The sequence below is a fragment of the Sturnus vulgaris genome, chromosome 4 (genome assembly GCF_052056855.1).
Source record: "Sturnus vulgaris isolate bStuVul1 chromosome 4, bStuVul1.hap1, whole genome shotgun sequence".
In the NCBI taxonomy this organism is placed as follows: Eukaryota; Metazoa; Chordata; class Aves; order Passeriformes; family Sturnidae; genus Sturnus; species Sturnus vulgaris.
The window spans coordinates 70017219-70031708 of record NC_142246.1 but is presented as its reverse complement, the minus strand read 5'-3'; the positions used below and the strand labels follow the sequence as shown (position 1 = coordinate 70031708).

The 14490-nt window shown below is 43.1% G+C and overlaps 1 protein-coding gene across 4 annotated transcripts in view; it reads left to right on the top strand.

Moving 5' to 3' along the window:
* AFG2A (AAA ATPase AFG2A) overlaps positions 1-14490 on the top strand; it is a 157348-nt gene that overhangs the window by 116706 nt on the left and 26152 nt on the right. For all 4 annotated transcript variants that reach the window (XR_015803441.1, XR_015803442.1, XM_088164178.1 and 1 more), the window contains one exon: positions 7622-7786. Coding sequence is in view for 2 of the 4 variants with exons in the window: in XM_088164178.1 (XP_088020304.1) it covers positions 7622-7786 (165 nt within the window). In the remaining 2 variants the exon portion in view is untranslated. The remainder of the gene's footprint in view (positions 1-7621; positions 7787-14490) is intronic.

Here is a 14490-nt window from a genome sequence, read left to right as displayed (position 1 = left end):
CAAAAAAAAAGAGGGAAAGAAAGAAAAAAAAGAGCTGACATTCCTGAGGTTTTGCACCTCTTAGACAGGAGCATGGAGGACTCTCTTATGTAAACATACACTGAAGAGGGTGTGTTATGTTGTTTATTAGCTGATGATAGATTTCTTTTTTTTCCCTTTCACTTAATTTTAACTTTACTGAAAATCATTTTATTAGAAATAGGAAAGAAAAGGCTGCATGGAGTGGGCATCTTCCAGTGTCTTCTCCACACTAAAACCTCACTGTGAGACCCCACAAGTGTCAAAGGACTAGATCACTCCTGCTCCTTGCTAAAATTGCAGGAAAACAGCTGAAAACTGGGACATCCTCTGTGCCATTGTGGTAAGACTGCTCAGACTGGACATAGGGAGAGGACAAAACCTTGTGTCTGACACCCCCTTTGCAAAGGAAGTTTGTGGCTTTAAAACATGCACTTGAGTGTCCTGAAAGTCCAGGCAGATTGCAAAGAATAAATTGCTTTTCTGAGGCCATATTGACAAAGCAGGGGGGATTGAGACCCCGTTCCCTGGCAGTGCCTCAGTGGGTTTGAACACACATAATTTGGAGCTGAATTTCTGTGGTGCCAAACTGGAATTGTATCAGCATGATTGCTTGGGTTTGCACTGCTTTTACTGCATTGAAAATGGGCCGTGTTTCTGACAGGTTTAGACTTTTATAGATGGAGGCCCGGGCAAAGCCTGGCTCCCAATGAGCACTGCAGTGATTTGTGCCAACTGGCCAATTTAACTGTTTGAAATATCAGATGGAGTAAAAAAGCACGGAGATACTGGTTCTGCAGCTGCAGAGTATCTGCCTGCAGATGTTTCTGCCAAGAGAAGTGGTTGAAACTCGGTTTCTTGAGATATTTTAATCCTATCTGAACAAAACTACATAAAACCGTGCCCTGGTATTGTCTGCATGGGCCAAGGAGCACATTGTTCCTCACAGTTGTGTTTGCACGGTCTCATTGCAACAGAACAAGTCTCCTCAAGTCTCCTTTCTCCACGATTCCCCATGAATTGGCTGTATCAATCAAATTCTGCCAGTGGCAGGATGGTGATGTGGTCAGGGCACTGCTGTTAGTCTGATTAAAAAGAGGAGAATGTTTTGTGGCATCCAGCTTTGTGCAGGTTTGGAAAGCCAAGCCTGGCCTTCCTTAGAGGTTTTTGGGGCTTGATACACTTTCACATCAACCCTGGAAATTTTTGCTTTTATGAAGCACTTCAAGCACTGCCTATTTGTAGTTATTGAAATTACACTCGTATCTGTTTTAAATCACCACCCTTAGTGCAAGTGACTGGTTGCTGTGAAACATGCAGGGCGTGTCATTCCAGCAGGTGATGACAGTGGTTTCAATAGATTCAAGGCAGTTCTTTCCCCAAGTTCAATTTTGTAAGGGAGGATGAATTGACTATTTCCCTGCACACTGTAGGGTAAACTGTTTTGCTGTAATAGCTAAGAGACTGATCTGTAGTGGTGACTGAAGGTCTTAGTTCCTGTGGGTAGCTGGCAAAGAGAGCAGTTCCAGAGGACACATGGCATTACACGGACAAGTTTCCCACTGTTGATGTGACAAACTGGAAGCTGGTATGAATTAGTGGTTGAAGGGAAAAGATTAACTAAAGATGTATACCTGGAGGATAAGCAGAGGGAGTAACTACACAGGCAGGGGCATCTGAGGGACAGATAATATTCTTATTTTGGGGATGGTTCACTCTCTGTATGCTCCATCTTGCTTTGGACTGGGATCATCTCAGCTGTCTCCCAGTTGGAGTTGGTTTGCTGTTTGCCAGTGTATCAGAGCACATGTTTGCTCCCTGCCTTTAATTCGTGTTCCTGCTGAATGCCTGACAGAGGGTTCTGCTGCGCTGCTGCCACTCGGTAGCGCGTTGCTGCTGAACACCTGCTGTCAAACTATCATGTCCTTTCTTGTCAACTTGCACAATGCTCCAGGTCTTGAGCAAGACTGACACCAGAAGGGCTGTGCAGCCTGGCTTTTATAAATCTGTGTGGAAAGCGAAGCCTTTGCATAGGGGACTTCAACATTTTCTAGGAGCTGGTTTCTAATGATATTTGATAAAATTCTGTTAGCAAATGCATTTTATGAAGTGGATGCACGGTAGGTTATGGAACCAAAGTGCTCCACCCAGAGAGGAGTCGTAGATGTTGTGTAATGACAGCAGAGAGTAATCTGCATAGATCTTGGGAGACATACAAGGGTGGTGACCAGCAAAAAAAAGTCATCAAAGAGGGGAACTGGTTAGAGATGTTGGCATGTGCTGACAGTGGTGACAGGCGTTGGCACAGAAGGAAGAAGGTGGGGAGGTGGAAGAGTGTGAGGAAAGGGGCTCTTGGCAGGAACAAAGCAGTATCGCTTGACTCGGGAGCCTGTAATTACAAGACTGCAGCCTTGTGACACAGTGAATAAGCGTGTCACCTGGAACAGAGGAATTCAGGGTTCCCTCCCGAAGCAGCTCGTGCCAGATGGAGCAGGAGCAAAAACCTTGTAGGAGAAGAAAATTTAGCTCTCCACTGCACTATGGTTTTTAAGTCCTTAATAGTAGTACTCCAATGTGTCTTTTCCCCTCAGCACCTTCTGTTAATTTTGGTAATTAACCCATGGTTGCCAAAAAGCCTCCACTAATCTCTCTAGCAAACAGGATGGATGAGCTTCCTGTACTTGAAACTATCAAAGATCCTAAAATGCCAGGCGCTTCCTGATCTCTTGGGCTGGGAGCATGACCTGCTCTGGCACAGAGTGAGAACGAAAACATCAGGCACTGAGGTGAGTCTCAAAAGCGTAGGAGAAGCTCCTTGATGGGAGCTGCCTTCACTCCTGCCAGAGATAAATGATGGCACAAGAAGGCCTTAACACTTCTCACACTTGCAACACATCTGTCCTGACATGTGGGCAAAACTGTGGAAAGCATCTCACAAACAGCTACTGCTTGCACAGGCTGCAGGAAGGCTGGGATGGGGTGCTGAGGCCCTGGCACAGGCTTCCCAGAGAAGCTGTGGATTCCCCATCCCTGGAAGTGTTCCAAGCCAGGCTCGATGGGGCTTGGAGCAGCCTGGTCTAGTGGAAGTTGTCGTTGCCTATGGCAGGGGGGTTAGGACTAGATGGTCTTTAAGGTCGCTTTCAACCCAGGCCATTTTGTGATGTGAAGATTCTGTTTCTTTAAAATGACTTAGAAATGTTTAAATACTGTAATGGTGAAAGTGAAAAAAAAAAGAATTACATTACCCAATGAGACTACAAGATCTAGAACATCTCTTGCATTGAGGAGTCCATGTAAGTAGGAGCCATGACCACAGTTCATAAGTAACAATTGTTAATCTACATTGGAAGGATTTAATTACAAAGGAGCTATTCCCAGTCCTCTCCTTTTCATCAGCAATCTGATCCCAATGGACTCCAAAGGCAAAGTTAAACTTTTAGTTGCTTTTTTTAGGTTTTGCATTAAAAGCAATGTATTTGCTTGCAAGGCAACAAATATAGTATAAAAATCTGTTCCTACTTGTGGATTGCAGCAGAGAACATGCAGTAACACTGTCCAGGTGAGCTTCTCTACCTCCTGAACTGATTTGCTTTCTTTTACTCACCTCAGTATGCCACTTACTGCTTGGGAGTTTTTAAGCTGTATTTATTTTTGCTAAATTTAGGTTACTCTCTTGCACAGTTCATGTGTGAGTTTTTGTTATATGATGTGACATATAACAAAATTGTATGTGCATTCTTTGACAATGTGATTTTTGAAATGGTCAAGTATCCTTTGATAAAGCTAACTAAAGCTAAATGCTTTAAAAAAAAAGGGGGGGGGGGAAGAGGAGGAGGAAAATTAGCAAAGCCCTAAGGCTAAATCTGGTCCATTCTTAACAGGAACCACAAATGTTTCCAGGCTTTACCTATTAACATTTTCTTTCCTGAAATAATTGTCTTCATAATTGCACACAAAATGCACGTTTTTGACTTAGGTATCTTTTCCAATGATATATTTTGAGGAAATACTCCACTTTAATTACAAAAAAATGAAAAGTTTCTTTATGAAAGAGGAGCAGTTTCTCCTTTAAGAACTGTGAGTTTGCTGTTGATGATACTCTGTATTACATGACCATTATTCCACTTTCCTAGAGTTCCCCAGAGGAGCGTTGTATCTGTGTACCACTCATAACCTTTCAATGCATGAGGATTCAGACCCCTTTCATAACTGTTGTGGTAACAACAACAAAAAAATCATATAAAGCTGCAGAAGAATTGCTCAGTGGTACGAAGTATTCTGTTTTCGAAGTATTCTGGTTTCTACCAAAACCCCAATTACTTAATTTTGTGCCCTTCCTGGCCGATGTAAATTATGCATCTCGACATCAGTGAGTTCTGTAGCTCTGCACACACATCAATTAATTTTGGCCCCATCAACTTCCCACCTCCTGTGTGCTCCTGGCCCCAAATCGGGTTTGCATCTCCCAGCCGGGAGCGGTTCAGCTCATGCTCCCGGCAGCCGCATCTGCCCGGGCCTGCAGCCCCACTTCTGCTCTTCACCCTCCCCCTCCTGCCTCTGCTCCTGCTCAGCCCAGCCACTGCCTGCTCCTGCTGAATCCCTCCTTCTCCAGCTCCACAGCGTGGATCCATCCTCCTGCTCCTGCTGAATCCCTCCTTCTCCAGCTCCACAGCGTGGTTCCATCCTCGTGCCTTGCCAATGGGTCAACACCTCATCTCAGTGCACCTAGCCTAGTGCTGCAGGTGCCCACATCATCTACCTCAGCAGGCTTCCCTAGCAACCCAGAAGAGTTCACTTCTCTCCAAAAACCTCACAAGGGATGTCTTGTTCCCCTACTGCCAACCTCTGCGTGAAGCTTGGTTTTGAATTATTTTGGCAGAAAGGAAAGCATCTCCTATGAGAAGTGTGCAGAGATCAAAAGCTGAGAGGACTATGTGATGTCCTGCAAATGAGAGAGGCCTGGACTTGCTGTTGCATTCTGAGCAGCCAGCAGCAGAGCAGCTTTGTGCCCCACCCATGGCCCCTCACCAGGTCTTCTTCCTCCAGGAACACTGGATGGGTCAAGGCAGGCCCCTTCCTCACCCTCTCCTGCTGATTTTAGATCCTCAGGAGCATGTAGAGGGGGAGACTGGTGGCTTGCCAAGGGGCCAAGGTGATGGCAGCAGAGCCAGAAGCAGTCAGGCTGTGCCCAGAGTCTCCCAGAGTTGTCACCACATCAGGAGGGCTGGTGGAGACTCAGTTCAATCTGCTTTTGTCGAGTCTGACTCTTGTCTCAAGCTGAGGTTATAGAATATTTTCTCTCCTTTTCGTCTATGTTGATATAGCCAGCATGCACTGCTGCAACTGACTTGTGCTTTTTTTGTACAGTTCCCAGCACATCTGGTTGCCTTGGATAAGGTCCCTGGGCCTGATTGTAGCAAAAAAGTAATGATAGCATGCTTAAAACTTGGGCCTTCAACTACCACCATATGTAAAACACAAAGCACTGGGGACAAACTGGAGGAAACACAGATTTTAGTCACTGACCAGAAAAATGTTAACTGTGTTATATCTGCAATTGTGCTTTTTTGTGTCTTGGAACTGACAGCCAGGCAATGGAGCACTTGCTCCCAGCTGATTGGCACTGAACATTTTCCTTGTCCTACTTGCACCACATCCCTGGTCATTCATCAGTGGGAAGCTAAGCTGGCTCTAGAAAATGTTCTAATTATCTGGGTGTCCTGATGAAACCTGCCTTGGTTTGAAAGAGGCACCACCGTACTCACGTGAACATTTCTTATTTCTTCTAAATAATAGATTTAGCTATGGGCATTTCCTTAAGAGCATGCAGAACTCAATTGCAGTCTAATTCCTCTCCCTCCAAGCCTAGTCTTGAAACATGCAAATTTCTCTTTCAAGTGTGTTGGCAAAAAATGGCAACATCCTGACACACACACAATTTAGACATTGAATTATACAGTGGTGGAGATCATGTCAGTGAGATGAGTTCTTGTGTGGGTTCATCAGGAGTGCCGTGTAAAACAGCACAGTCTGCTGAGCAAATATCAGTGGTCAGCTTCTTTCTTGTCTCTTTTGTAGGGATCCAGCACTGGCCACTGCAGGGACAGGGTGCTGGGCTGGGTATGGACCTGTGGTCTTCCCAGCCTTGCTCTATCCTTGTACAGCTCCATGCAGTACCACAGGGTCCTGTGCTTTCTGCTGAGCATTTTCATGTTCTGTTTTAAAAATAACAAGACATCTCTTAACATTCAGGATACATTTTTCCACTCTGAAGCACCACAACAGTCTTTTTAAAGAAACTCTAGGAAGGGTGTTAACTTGATCAATGCTGTGCAGGAAGGAAAGCTCTTTCCTACTATTTTTTCAGCATGACTTTCACTGACATGATCAGGCTGGGAAAAGACTTATTGGCTGACAGCCCAGGACAGCCATGCAATATCTCTAGTCATCTGGAACTCAAACTAGTCTACCCAAGGGAGAACCATAACATAAAAACAATTTAGGTTACATGCTGAATCTTATAAACATTGTTCAGTTTTTTAAAAAATAGTTTAAATACTATTTATGTGCATTTGCTGTGCACAGGATTTTTGTATTTTGCTTTTGTTTTTTCCAAATGTCAAGTAGGAAAGGCTGGGAGGATTTTTACTTTTTTTACTGTAGACGGTTTTCAGAAATCTTGGAGATTTTTTTATAAACAGGGAAATGAGCTTCCTCCCTTCTCATAAATTTAAGAGCTTGGCTTCTCTTCTCTATCGGATATAATTGTTTTATATATAGATAAAGTTTACTTTTTGACCCTGTCCAGAAAGCTGTTTGAAGGGAGCTTCCAGAGGCCCAGCAGTCCCCTCCTGTACACACAGGGCTTTCAGCAGGCCAAATCAGGGAGAGCTTGGCTTCCTCTGCTGAGCCATAAAACCCCCAAGGGCAGAATTTCCACAGCCTCCCCAGTTACCTACCCTGAGGCTGTGCTTCTCTTCTAGAAATTTTTTGCTCTCATCCAGTCTGAACCCTCCATGCTGCTGTTTGTCGGCATTGTCCCATCTTACGTTGTTCTGCCACCTTCCTATGTCCAGTGTAATCTAAGTAACCCTGAACACCCAAAGTGCAAGGCCAAACACACGTGCGTGAGGCTGAGCACCACTGGCTTCTCTGTTGTTACCTTATTTTGCATAAAAAGCCCTGTCAGAGTAACGTGCTTGTCTGTAAGCAAGTGTAGCTCTAATAATGTGGGATAAAGCAACAGGGATCCACAGTGTAAGATTCACTTCAACAAAACCCTTCTTTTCTCTACTCATTGTCTTGGTGAAAGATCTGAACTTGGGATATGTCCATTGCCACCTGTCCTTCTGCCAAGTCCTAACATTCCAGCACACCTTGCAACAAGTCTAGAAGTATTGTTCTAGGAAGATGACTGTGGTTCCTTTATGATTCCTTTTTTCCATAAACTGGTATTTCACAAGCTGAATAGCCTTACTGTCTTTTCTTGTGCTGGTTCTTGCTTTTGCTGAAATTACTGGTTATTTGGTGGTGGTTGTTTTTGAGTTGTGTTTTTTTACTTCCCTGATGTGCTGTAACTTCTGTTGTGATGCTTTCATTGCAGGCCTTGCTGAGGCCGGGGCGAATAGACAGAATTATCTACGTGCCACTGCCAGATGCAGCCACTCGCAGGGAAATTTTCAAGCTTCATTTTCAGTCCATGCCAGTCAGTGATGAAGTCTGCTTGGCTGAGCTCGTGGAGCACACACAGAAGTACTCGGGAGCAGAGGTAAAACTTTCTGGAGTTGGTGCACAAATGGTGTTTAAAGCTGAACTCAAATATCCCTTGAGCTTTCTCGGAGTGCTGGTGGGAATTATAAAAGGGAATATTTCAGATATTTTGCAATCTGGGGCTTTTTAATTTCAAGTTCCCAATCAGAGGAGTGTTGCCAGGGAAGGATCTCTTTCAGGGTGAGCCTTCATACAATTGCAGGTGGCCTGTGCTGCCAGGAGTGAAAGGAGGTGGAGGCAAGTTTTCCAGACTTCCCAGACAGTTCCCCCACATCTCTGGGAATCTTTTGAGTGTAGGATTGTGACTGAGAGCCTCAGGAGGAGAGAGGAGAGATGGAGTTAGGAAACACTGCAGGGGAATTGCAAAGGAGTCACTTTGAAGCTTGTATTTTCCTAATCCATATAATCAAGACCTCACAGCAGCACTTATTGTTATAGTTCATTGCTGTTACTTAGATTCTGACAGTGGATGTCAGACAATTATTTCCTGTCCTAGGTAGAAAGAGAAACTTTCTCAGATGCTACTGCCTGGCAGTTATAATAAGTATCAGTACATTAGTGGTCACCATTCTGCTCCCTGAATATTATTCATGTCAGCGTCTTGTGAAAGGATATTTCACTCTTTCCTCATTTTAATTAATTGAGAGAAATTATATTAATTCAAAAATTCGAAGAATGTTAATAAGGTTGCCAAGCTGAGCTCTTGAAAGGTATGAAATACCAGAATTTCCACCTTGCTGTAGCCAGCCCTAGTGTCTGCATTATCACACCATCTAATTACATAGTCGCCTTCTGCTTTTTCCATAGCAGAGTGGAAAATGTGATGTGCTTGTCTTGGCTCCCCATCTCTCTGTGTGCTGTTTACAAGGGCAGGGAAATATGCTAAACTTTTGTCTTGGGTGATTGTGGAGGATTTGTGTGATTGCTGAAGGCCCTTCTCAAAGGGCTGGTGATGCTCTCAGGCAAGGCTTGTTCCCATTTAGCTGTCACTTAGATGCTGGTAGTCTGTAAAATGCTGTGCTGCCTACTAATAACCTCTGGCCGGTGAGGGGCACTGCTGTGTGTGCTGTGGGGTCATTTTGGGAAGCTGTGTCACAGCAGACACCAAAGCCAAACCCACAGAGATTTCCTCCTCCACAGCATAGGGCAGACTGCGCTCTGGGAATGAAGGAAAGAATGAAGGAAAAAATGAATGAATGAATCAATGAATGAATGAATGAATGAATGAATGCATGCCATGTAGTGAGCAGAGCTGGTTTGGGTAGCACATCTTTCTGCCCAGAATGTGGACTCTCACAATGAAATAAAAAGAGGCAACAATAAAAAGGATTTCAGGCTTAAATGTTGGTCTGGAAAACTGTCACAGCTCTACAGCCTCCACGTTTTGGAGCAGTGACCTGAAACAGTGTTATGTTTATATTTGGGGGACAGTGACACAACTTGGGAAAATTTATCTGCCTCTGGCTGAGTTACAAGCCTCCAAAAACATAAATATAAACATATCCTCTGTTGCATATGGCAACTGTCGCCTTACCAGGCAACAACTGCAGTGCTTGTATTTTAGAAATTCCAAGCATATGGGGATTTCCTTTGGATCTGGATCAGCTGAAAAGCTGGTGGTGAATTCCAGTGCCTGGTTGATAATGAGTCACAAATGTCTTGGTGCTGGCTTTGTACAGAACCAAAAATAAGTTAATGGGTCATTGAGTGCAGCTACAGACTGGTTGTAGGGGGAAATAAAAGCTGCCTGTTTCTAATATGGCATTTCTCACGAATTTTCTTCTTTTGCATCATGCAAAGTATTACAATAACTGGGATGTAAAGAGTAAATACAGAAAAAGCCTCAGTCAGGGTTCCTTGGAAGAATATATAAAGTCTTGACAGTTGGCACACACAGTGGCCAGTTTCATTAAAGCCTTTTCTTCCCAGTGTCTCCAGCTTCCCAGCTTTACAAATAGTTTCCGCTGCTGAATGGCAAGTTCCCATTGCAGTGTTCTAGCCTTTGTTCAGAGAAAGAAATGGAAAATGCCTGGTTTTGTGAGTAGAAGATGCTGTATGAATAGTGAGCTGCGTGTAAAGATGCGTTGAATCATCCTGACATGAGCTGAATAAAGAGCCAGGAAAGTGGATAGTTCAGTGTGCATCTGGCTTCCAACTTGGCCCCTTTTCAGATCAGATACTTGTGTATTTTTGCCTGTCATCGCTTATGACCAGTTATCTCTGTTCACCTGCTGGATGTACATTTCTTTTAATGACTACCTTTAAAGATACATCAAGATAGCAAAATAGGGCGATTACTTCCCACTATTTCATGTGAGGGAAGGTGGAAGATAATTTATGAGGGTGAATTACAGTTTCCTTCTCTCGTGTGTCAGTGAAGTTTAATAAAAAAAATGCATGAAATGAGCAATGTCTGTATAGTTAACTTTTAGGTCGAAGAAATCCTCAGCTTTCTGGAAATATTTGAATTTGAGTGCAGTCTTCATTTCCAGACCCTTCTGAAGTAGTGCTCTGCAGCAGTGCTTGGGCTCTTCTTCAGGGATATTGTATTTTATTTTGGGCAAAATTGCAGGAGGTCCAACTTTTATAAAACTGATAAATTTTTAATGGTTTTATATAATTAGAATGTCTGCACTCTGAGGTTGTTCACAGTTTGATCACAGCTTTTCCTGTTACACTTCATGCTGAGAAGTTTTATCTGTTTCATTTCCCACTGAAGTAGGAATAATTAGAGATTTGACCACTGAAATATTTAAAAGCAGTGTTTGGAAGTAAAAGCAGTGCGAGTTCTTTGGGTCTCATTTGCTTGTTTCATGGTGCTTCCACAGGCAGCTCTCCTTAGGACAGATGGGCTTTCCACAAACTCAGGTGCTCCATTTTTCAATTTGGGGTTAGACAAACAAGGGGTGAAGAGAGTGTTTCCCCACTGGAGAAATATTTTGTCCCAGAAAGTAGGTGATAAAAAGGAAAATAAACCCAGCAGAGTGAGAGATGTTCTTTTATTGTCTGAGCTGCAGTCAGATGTTGTTTTTGTTACGATTTAAAAGGCAGAGGGAGAGGTTTTAGGCAGAAACTGAAATCAAGTGTTGAGTTGTTTTGAGTTTAAAGTCGGTTGGAAGTAATAAAAAATTAAATAATCTGGGTATGATGACAATATTCCTCAGATGAGTGTGCTTATAAAAGTAAGATAATGGGACTGACTGCTTTTAAATTGGTGGAAAGCAGGTCATGGTGAAAGCCAAGGCTGGCATGGTTTCTATAGTATTATCAGTTTCCATGCTTACAGGACACAAGAGTAGAGTGGGAATCTTGGAACCTGTAAATCTTTCACTGGTTCTGAGTCGAAGTGGAACAGTTAATGTAAAAAATATCTTTCTCACTTTGCAATAACTCTCAATGGGAGCACAGAAAATGAAAGGGAAGAAAAGCAAGCTGATGAAGGTTTGCTCTGGCTCAAATAAGAGCAGATGTGATGCCAAAAAGATCTGTGCAGCAGCAAACTAGCTCAAAGCAACTCAAGTCTTTGACTCTTAAAATATATATTCCAAAACATGCATGTTCTTGTTTACCAGATATTGACATATTTAAACTAGTAACTTGAATTAATAAACCAAATAACCACAAACAATCAAACCTCTCCAAAATCCTCTGTTTTATACAGAGGAAGACACTAAGTACAAAAGGAATGAGGATGTGTTCTACCATAGGTGCACAGGAGGGTTAAGACCCTTTTAAGAGATTGGGGGAAAATTTGTCTGCTTAGTAAAGAACATCTACCATAAAGGAGAGAGAGGGTTTAAATACAGGGAAAAAAGGACATTTAAAAGATAAGGATGTGTTATCTTCTTTACATCTAGCTCTACATGAAGGAAAAGATCTTCCAGACTTAAGGAAAAGACTTTCTGCTTAACATTATTAAAGGGCAGTGGATTCAATCCTGTATAGTAGCCTGAAGTATTAAAGTGAAATGTGATTTTTGAGGTAAGGAATGCCATCAAATTGAAATGTAGCAAGATTAAGGCCTCAGATGAACCTCTGATGTTTCTCTTGGAATGGTGCAGAGGATTTGTTAATTTATATCACTCATTGAAAAGTGAACATTTTTGCGTGGGTGGGTGAGGAAAAGTCACAGCCTTCATCCAATATGGGTAGTATGGGATCACATCCTTCCTACACACATTTATCAGTGCTAAGGATGTGTTTGGCACAGGTGTCTGGAAGGTGAGGAAATACCTGGCATTGGGAATGTTTTCCAAATGTTAGTGTTTGGGATAAACGAGATGAATCACCGGAAAGGAAATAACTACACAGGACTTCCCATGGGATCTTGCCTGCTGCTGGTCTCGCAGGAGGCTCCTACGTGCAGAATGTGCTTGGGCACACTGGGAATGAGGGCAGTGTGAGCACCTGGGGATGTCTGGCCATGACAGTGCTGAAAGCAGGATTTTGGGGCATTACTCTGCATCTCCCTTCTTTTCAGTCACTTCAGAAAGATCTGGTTCCTGTTACCCATTATTCAGAGATGCTGCCCAGAGTGGGTGGGTTTTTTCATCATGTTGCGTCTCAGCTGAGGTGTGATAAAGTGCTGTGTGTTCTGACCCAGTGAGGGTGTAGAGCATGGCTGGCAATCAGCACATTTATGCCAAACATAAGTTTTGGTGTAGAGGGGAGTATTGGCACTGAAACTTATGCATGGCAAGCTCATCTGGGAAAGAACATTTTCTCCTTCAGTGAGATAATGATTTGTTAGTAGTTTAATCAAGCAGGGGAGATTTAATGCATCTGGCTGAAGAGACATTAGTGTTTCCGAAAAGGTCAGACCCATTAACAGCTCAGGAGGACACAGTCGAAACTGCTTCCTAAGTAACTCAAAGAACAGTGATCCTCAGAGGAACTTGGGGAAAAAAGCCAGAGGGAATTTGAATGAGCACCAGCCACTGCTGTGGTATGAAAATTTTGCTTGCTTCCTCAAACCTGACATCCCCCGCCCCCCCCCCCCCCCCCCAAATAACGCCTGAAGAGCTGATATTTTGATTCTTTAAACACTGAAACAGTTCAGATGCAGGAACTTTACAGCAGATTTCAACATGTTTTTCTTCATTGACTGCTGTAAAGGTATCATCCACCCAGGTTCTGTAAGTGAGCACTCTCGTGTTTGCTTTTGCAGGGTTGTTTTGTGTTGTGTGCAGTGTTTGGAGAAAATATCAGTAGGAGCATCATCTATGTCAGAAGCAAACTCTCTTCCCTTGAGCGTGCACAAATCAGCTGTAGTTTCACCAAACCACCTGAGGATGCCTGGCTTTGCCAGCAGCACCAACTGTGCTGTTTGCCTCCTTTCCCTGTCTTTTCCTTCCCATTTTCCCACAACCTCACCCACGGCAGGATAACCAGGAGCTCCCGGCTGCTGAGGGTGGCAGAGAGGTGGTGCCAGCACAGCAGGGCACTGCAGAGCTGCCACTGTCACACAGGCTTATAAAAGAGGGACCTAGACCCAGCCTCTGTCAGCCAGCTTCACTTGCCCTCTGCTCTTGCCTCTGGCTTTGCTGCTTTATTGTCCTGGGCTTGGCTGTAATTCCCAGCAGTGGAAAAACATGTTGCTCTTTAAAAGCAGATGGGAATTCATTCCTGAAGGAAAAAATATGTCTCTTTAGGCTACTGCTATTGTTTTCTTTGAGTTTTATTTTTTGCCTGTGAGTTATTTCTAGCAACTTTTAATTTTTTTTTAATCAGACAGTGGGGATTATTCTTCAGTGTCTTAAAGCACACACTCTTAGTATAGCAATGATCACAAGTAGGGGGGGTATGTAAAGTTCAGTGTGAAAATTCCATTTTCAGGAATCAGGAAGGAATTGAAAGTGTTGGCTTATTTCTGCCTTTTGAAGTACTTCCATTGGTGTAATACAAATGCTTATATCATCTCAGAGTTGAAGAATTGGCTTTTATGTTAAAAAAAAAAAAGGAAAAGAAAAAATAAAAAAATTTTTTTTCCTCACACAGACCTGTTTTTCTGATTTAAACCTGTAGAGCTGGCATTTGATCTTGTAAGTTATGATGTGTCATGGGGTATGTGGTTAGGAGTGAACTCACTGCTTGGAGTTTGTCTCAACTCTAGTCCTAAAGTATAAGACAAGGTGTACAAATTGGAGAAAGTCACCAAAAAGTTACTGCACTTCAGAGAAAACTGATTCCTGGTCTTCCACTCTTATATGACAACTTCGAGGCCAGATCCTCTCAACATACACAAGTTGCTGTAAATACGAGTATGTCTTAGTACATTAGTAAAAGGTATGTCTGAAGTTTTCTTGTTTCATTGATTTGTATCCACTTTTTTCATAAACTGGGGTGGGGGGAAAAGTGAATATTCTTACATGTTCATTGCTATTTCTCATGCCCTTAAGATTAGCAAGTGTCTGGCTTGCTTAAGTGCCTGTTATGATTAATTTTAATAGTGTGCTGTGTCTGACTGTCCATCCTCACTGCTCAATTTCTCTTTCTTTACATGTATATTCATTTTCCCCTTGGATATGCTGCATTAAGAGAAGGACCACCAAGTTGATTACAGGAATGGAGGAGGAAAAGCTGAGGGAATTGGGATTGTTTAGCCTCGAGAAGAGGTGGCTTTGGGGTTACCTAATTGTGGCCTTCCAGTACTTGAAGAGACCATGCAAGAAAGGAGGATGTGGTGACAGGGCAAGGGGGAAT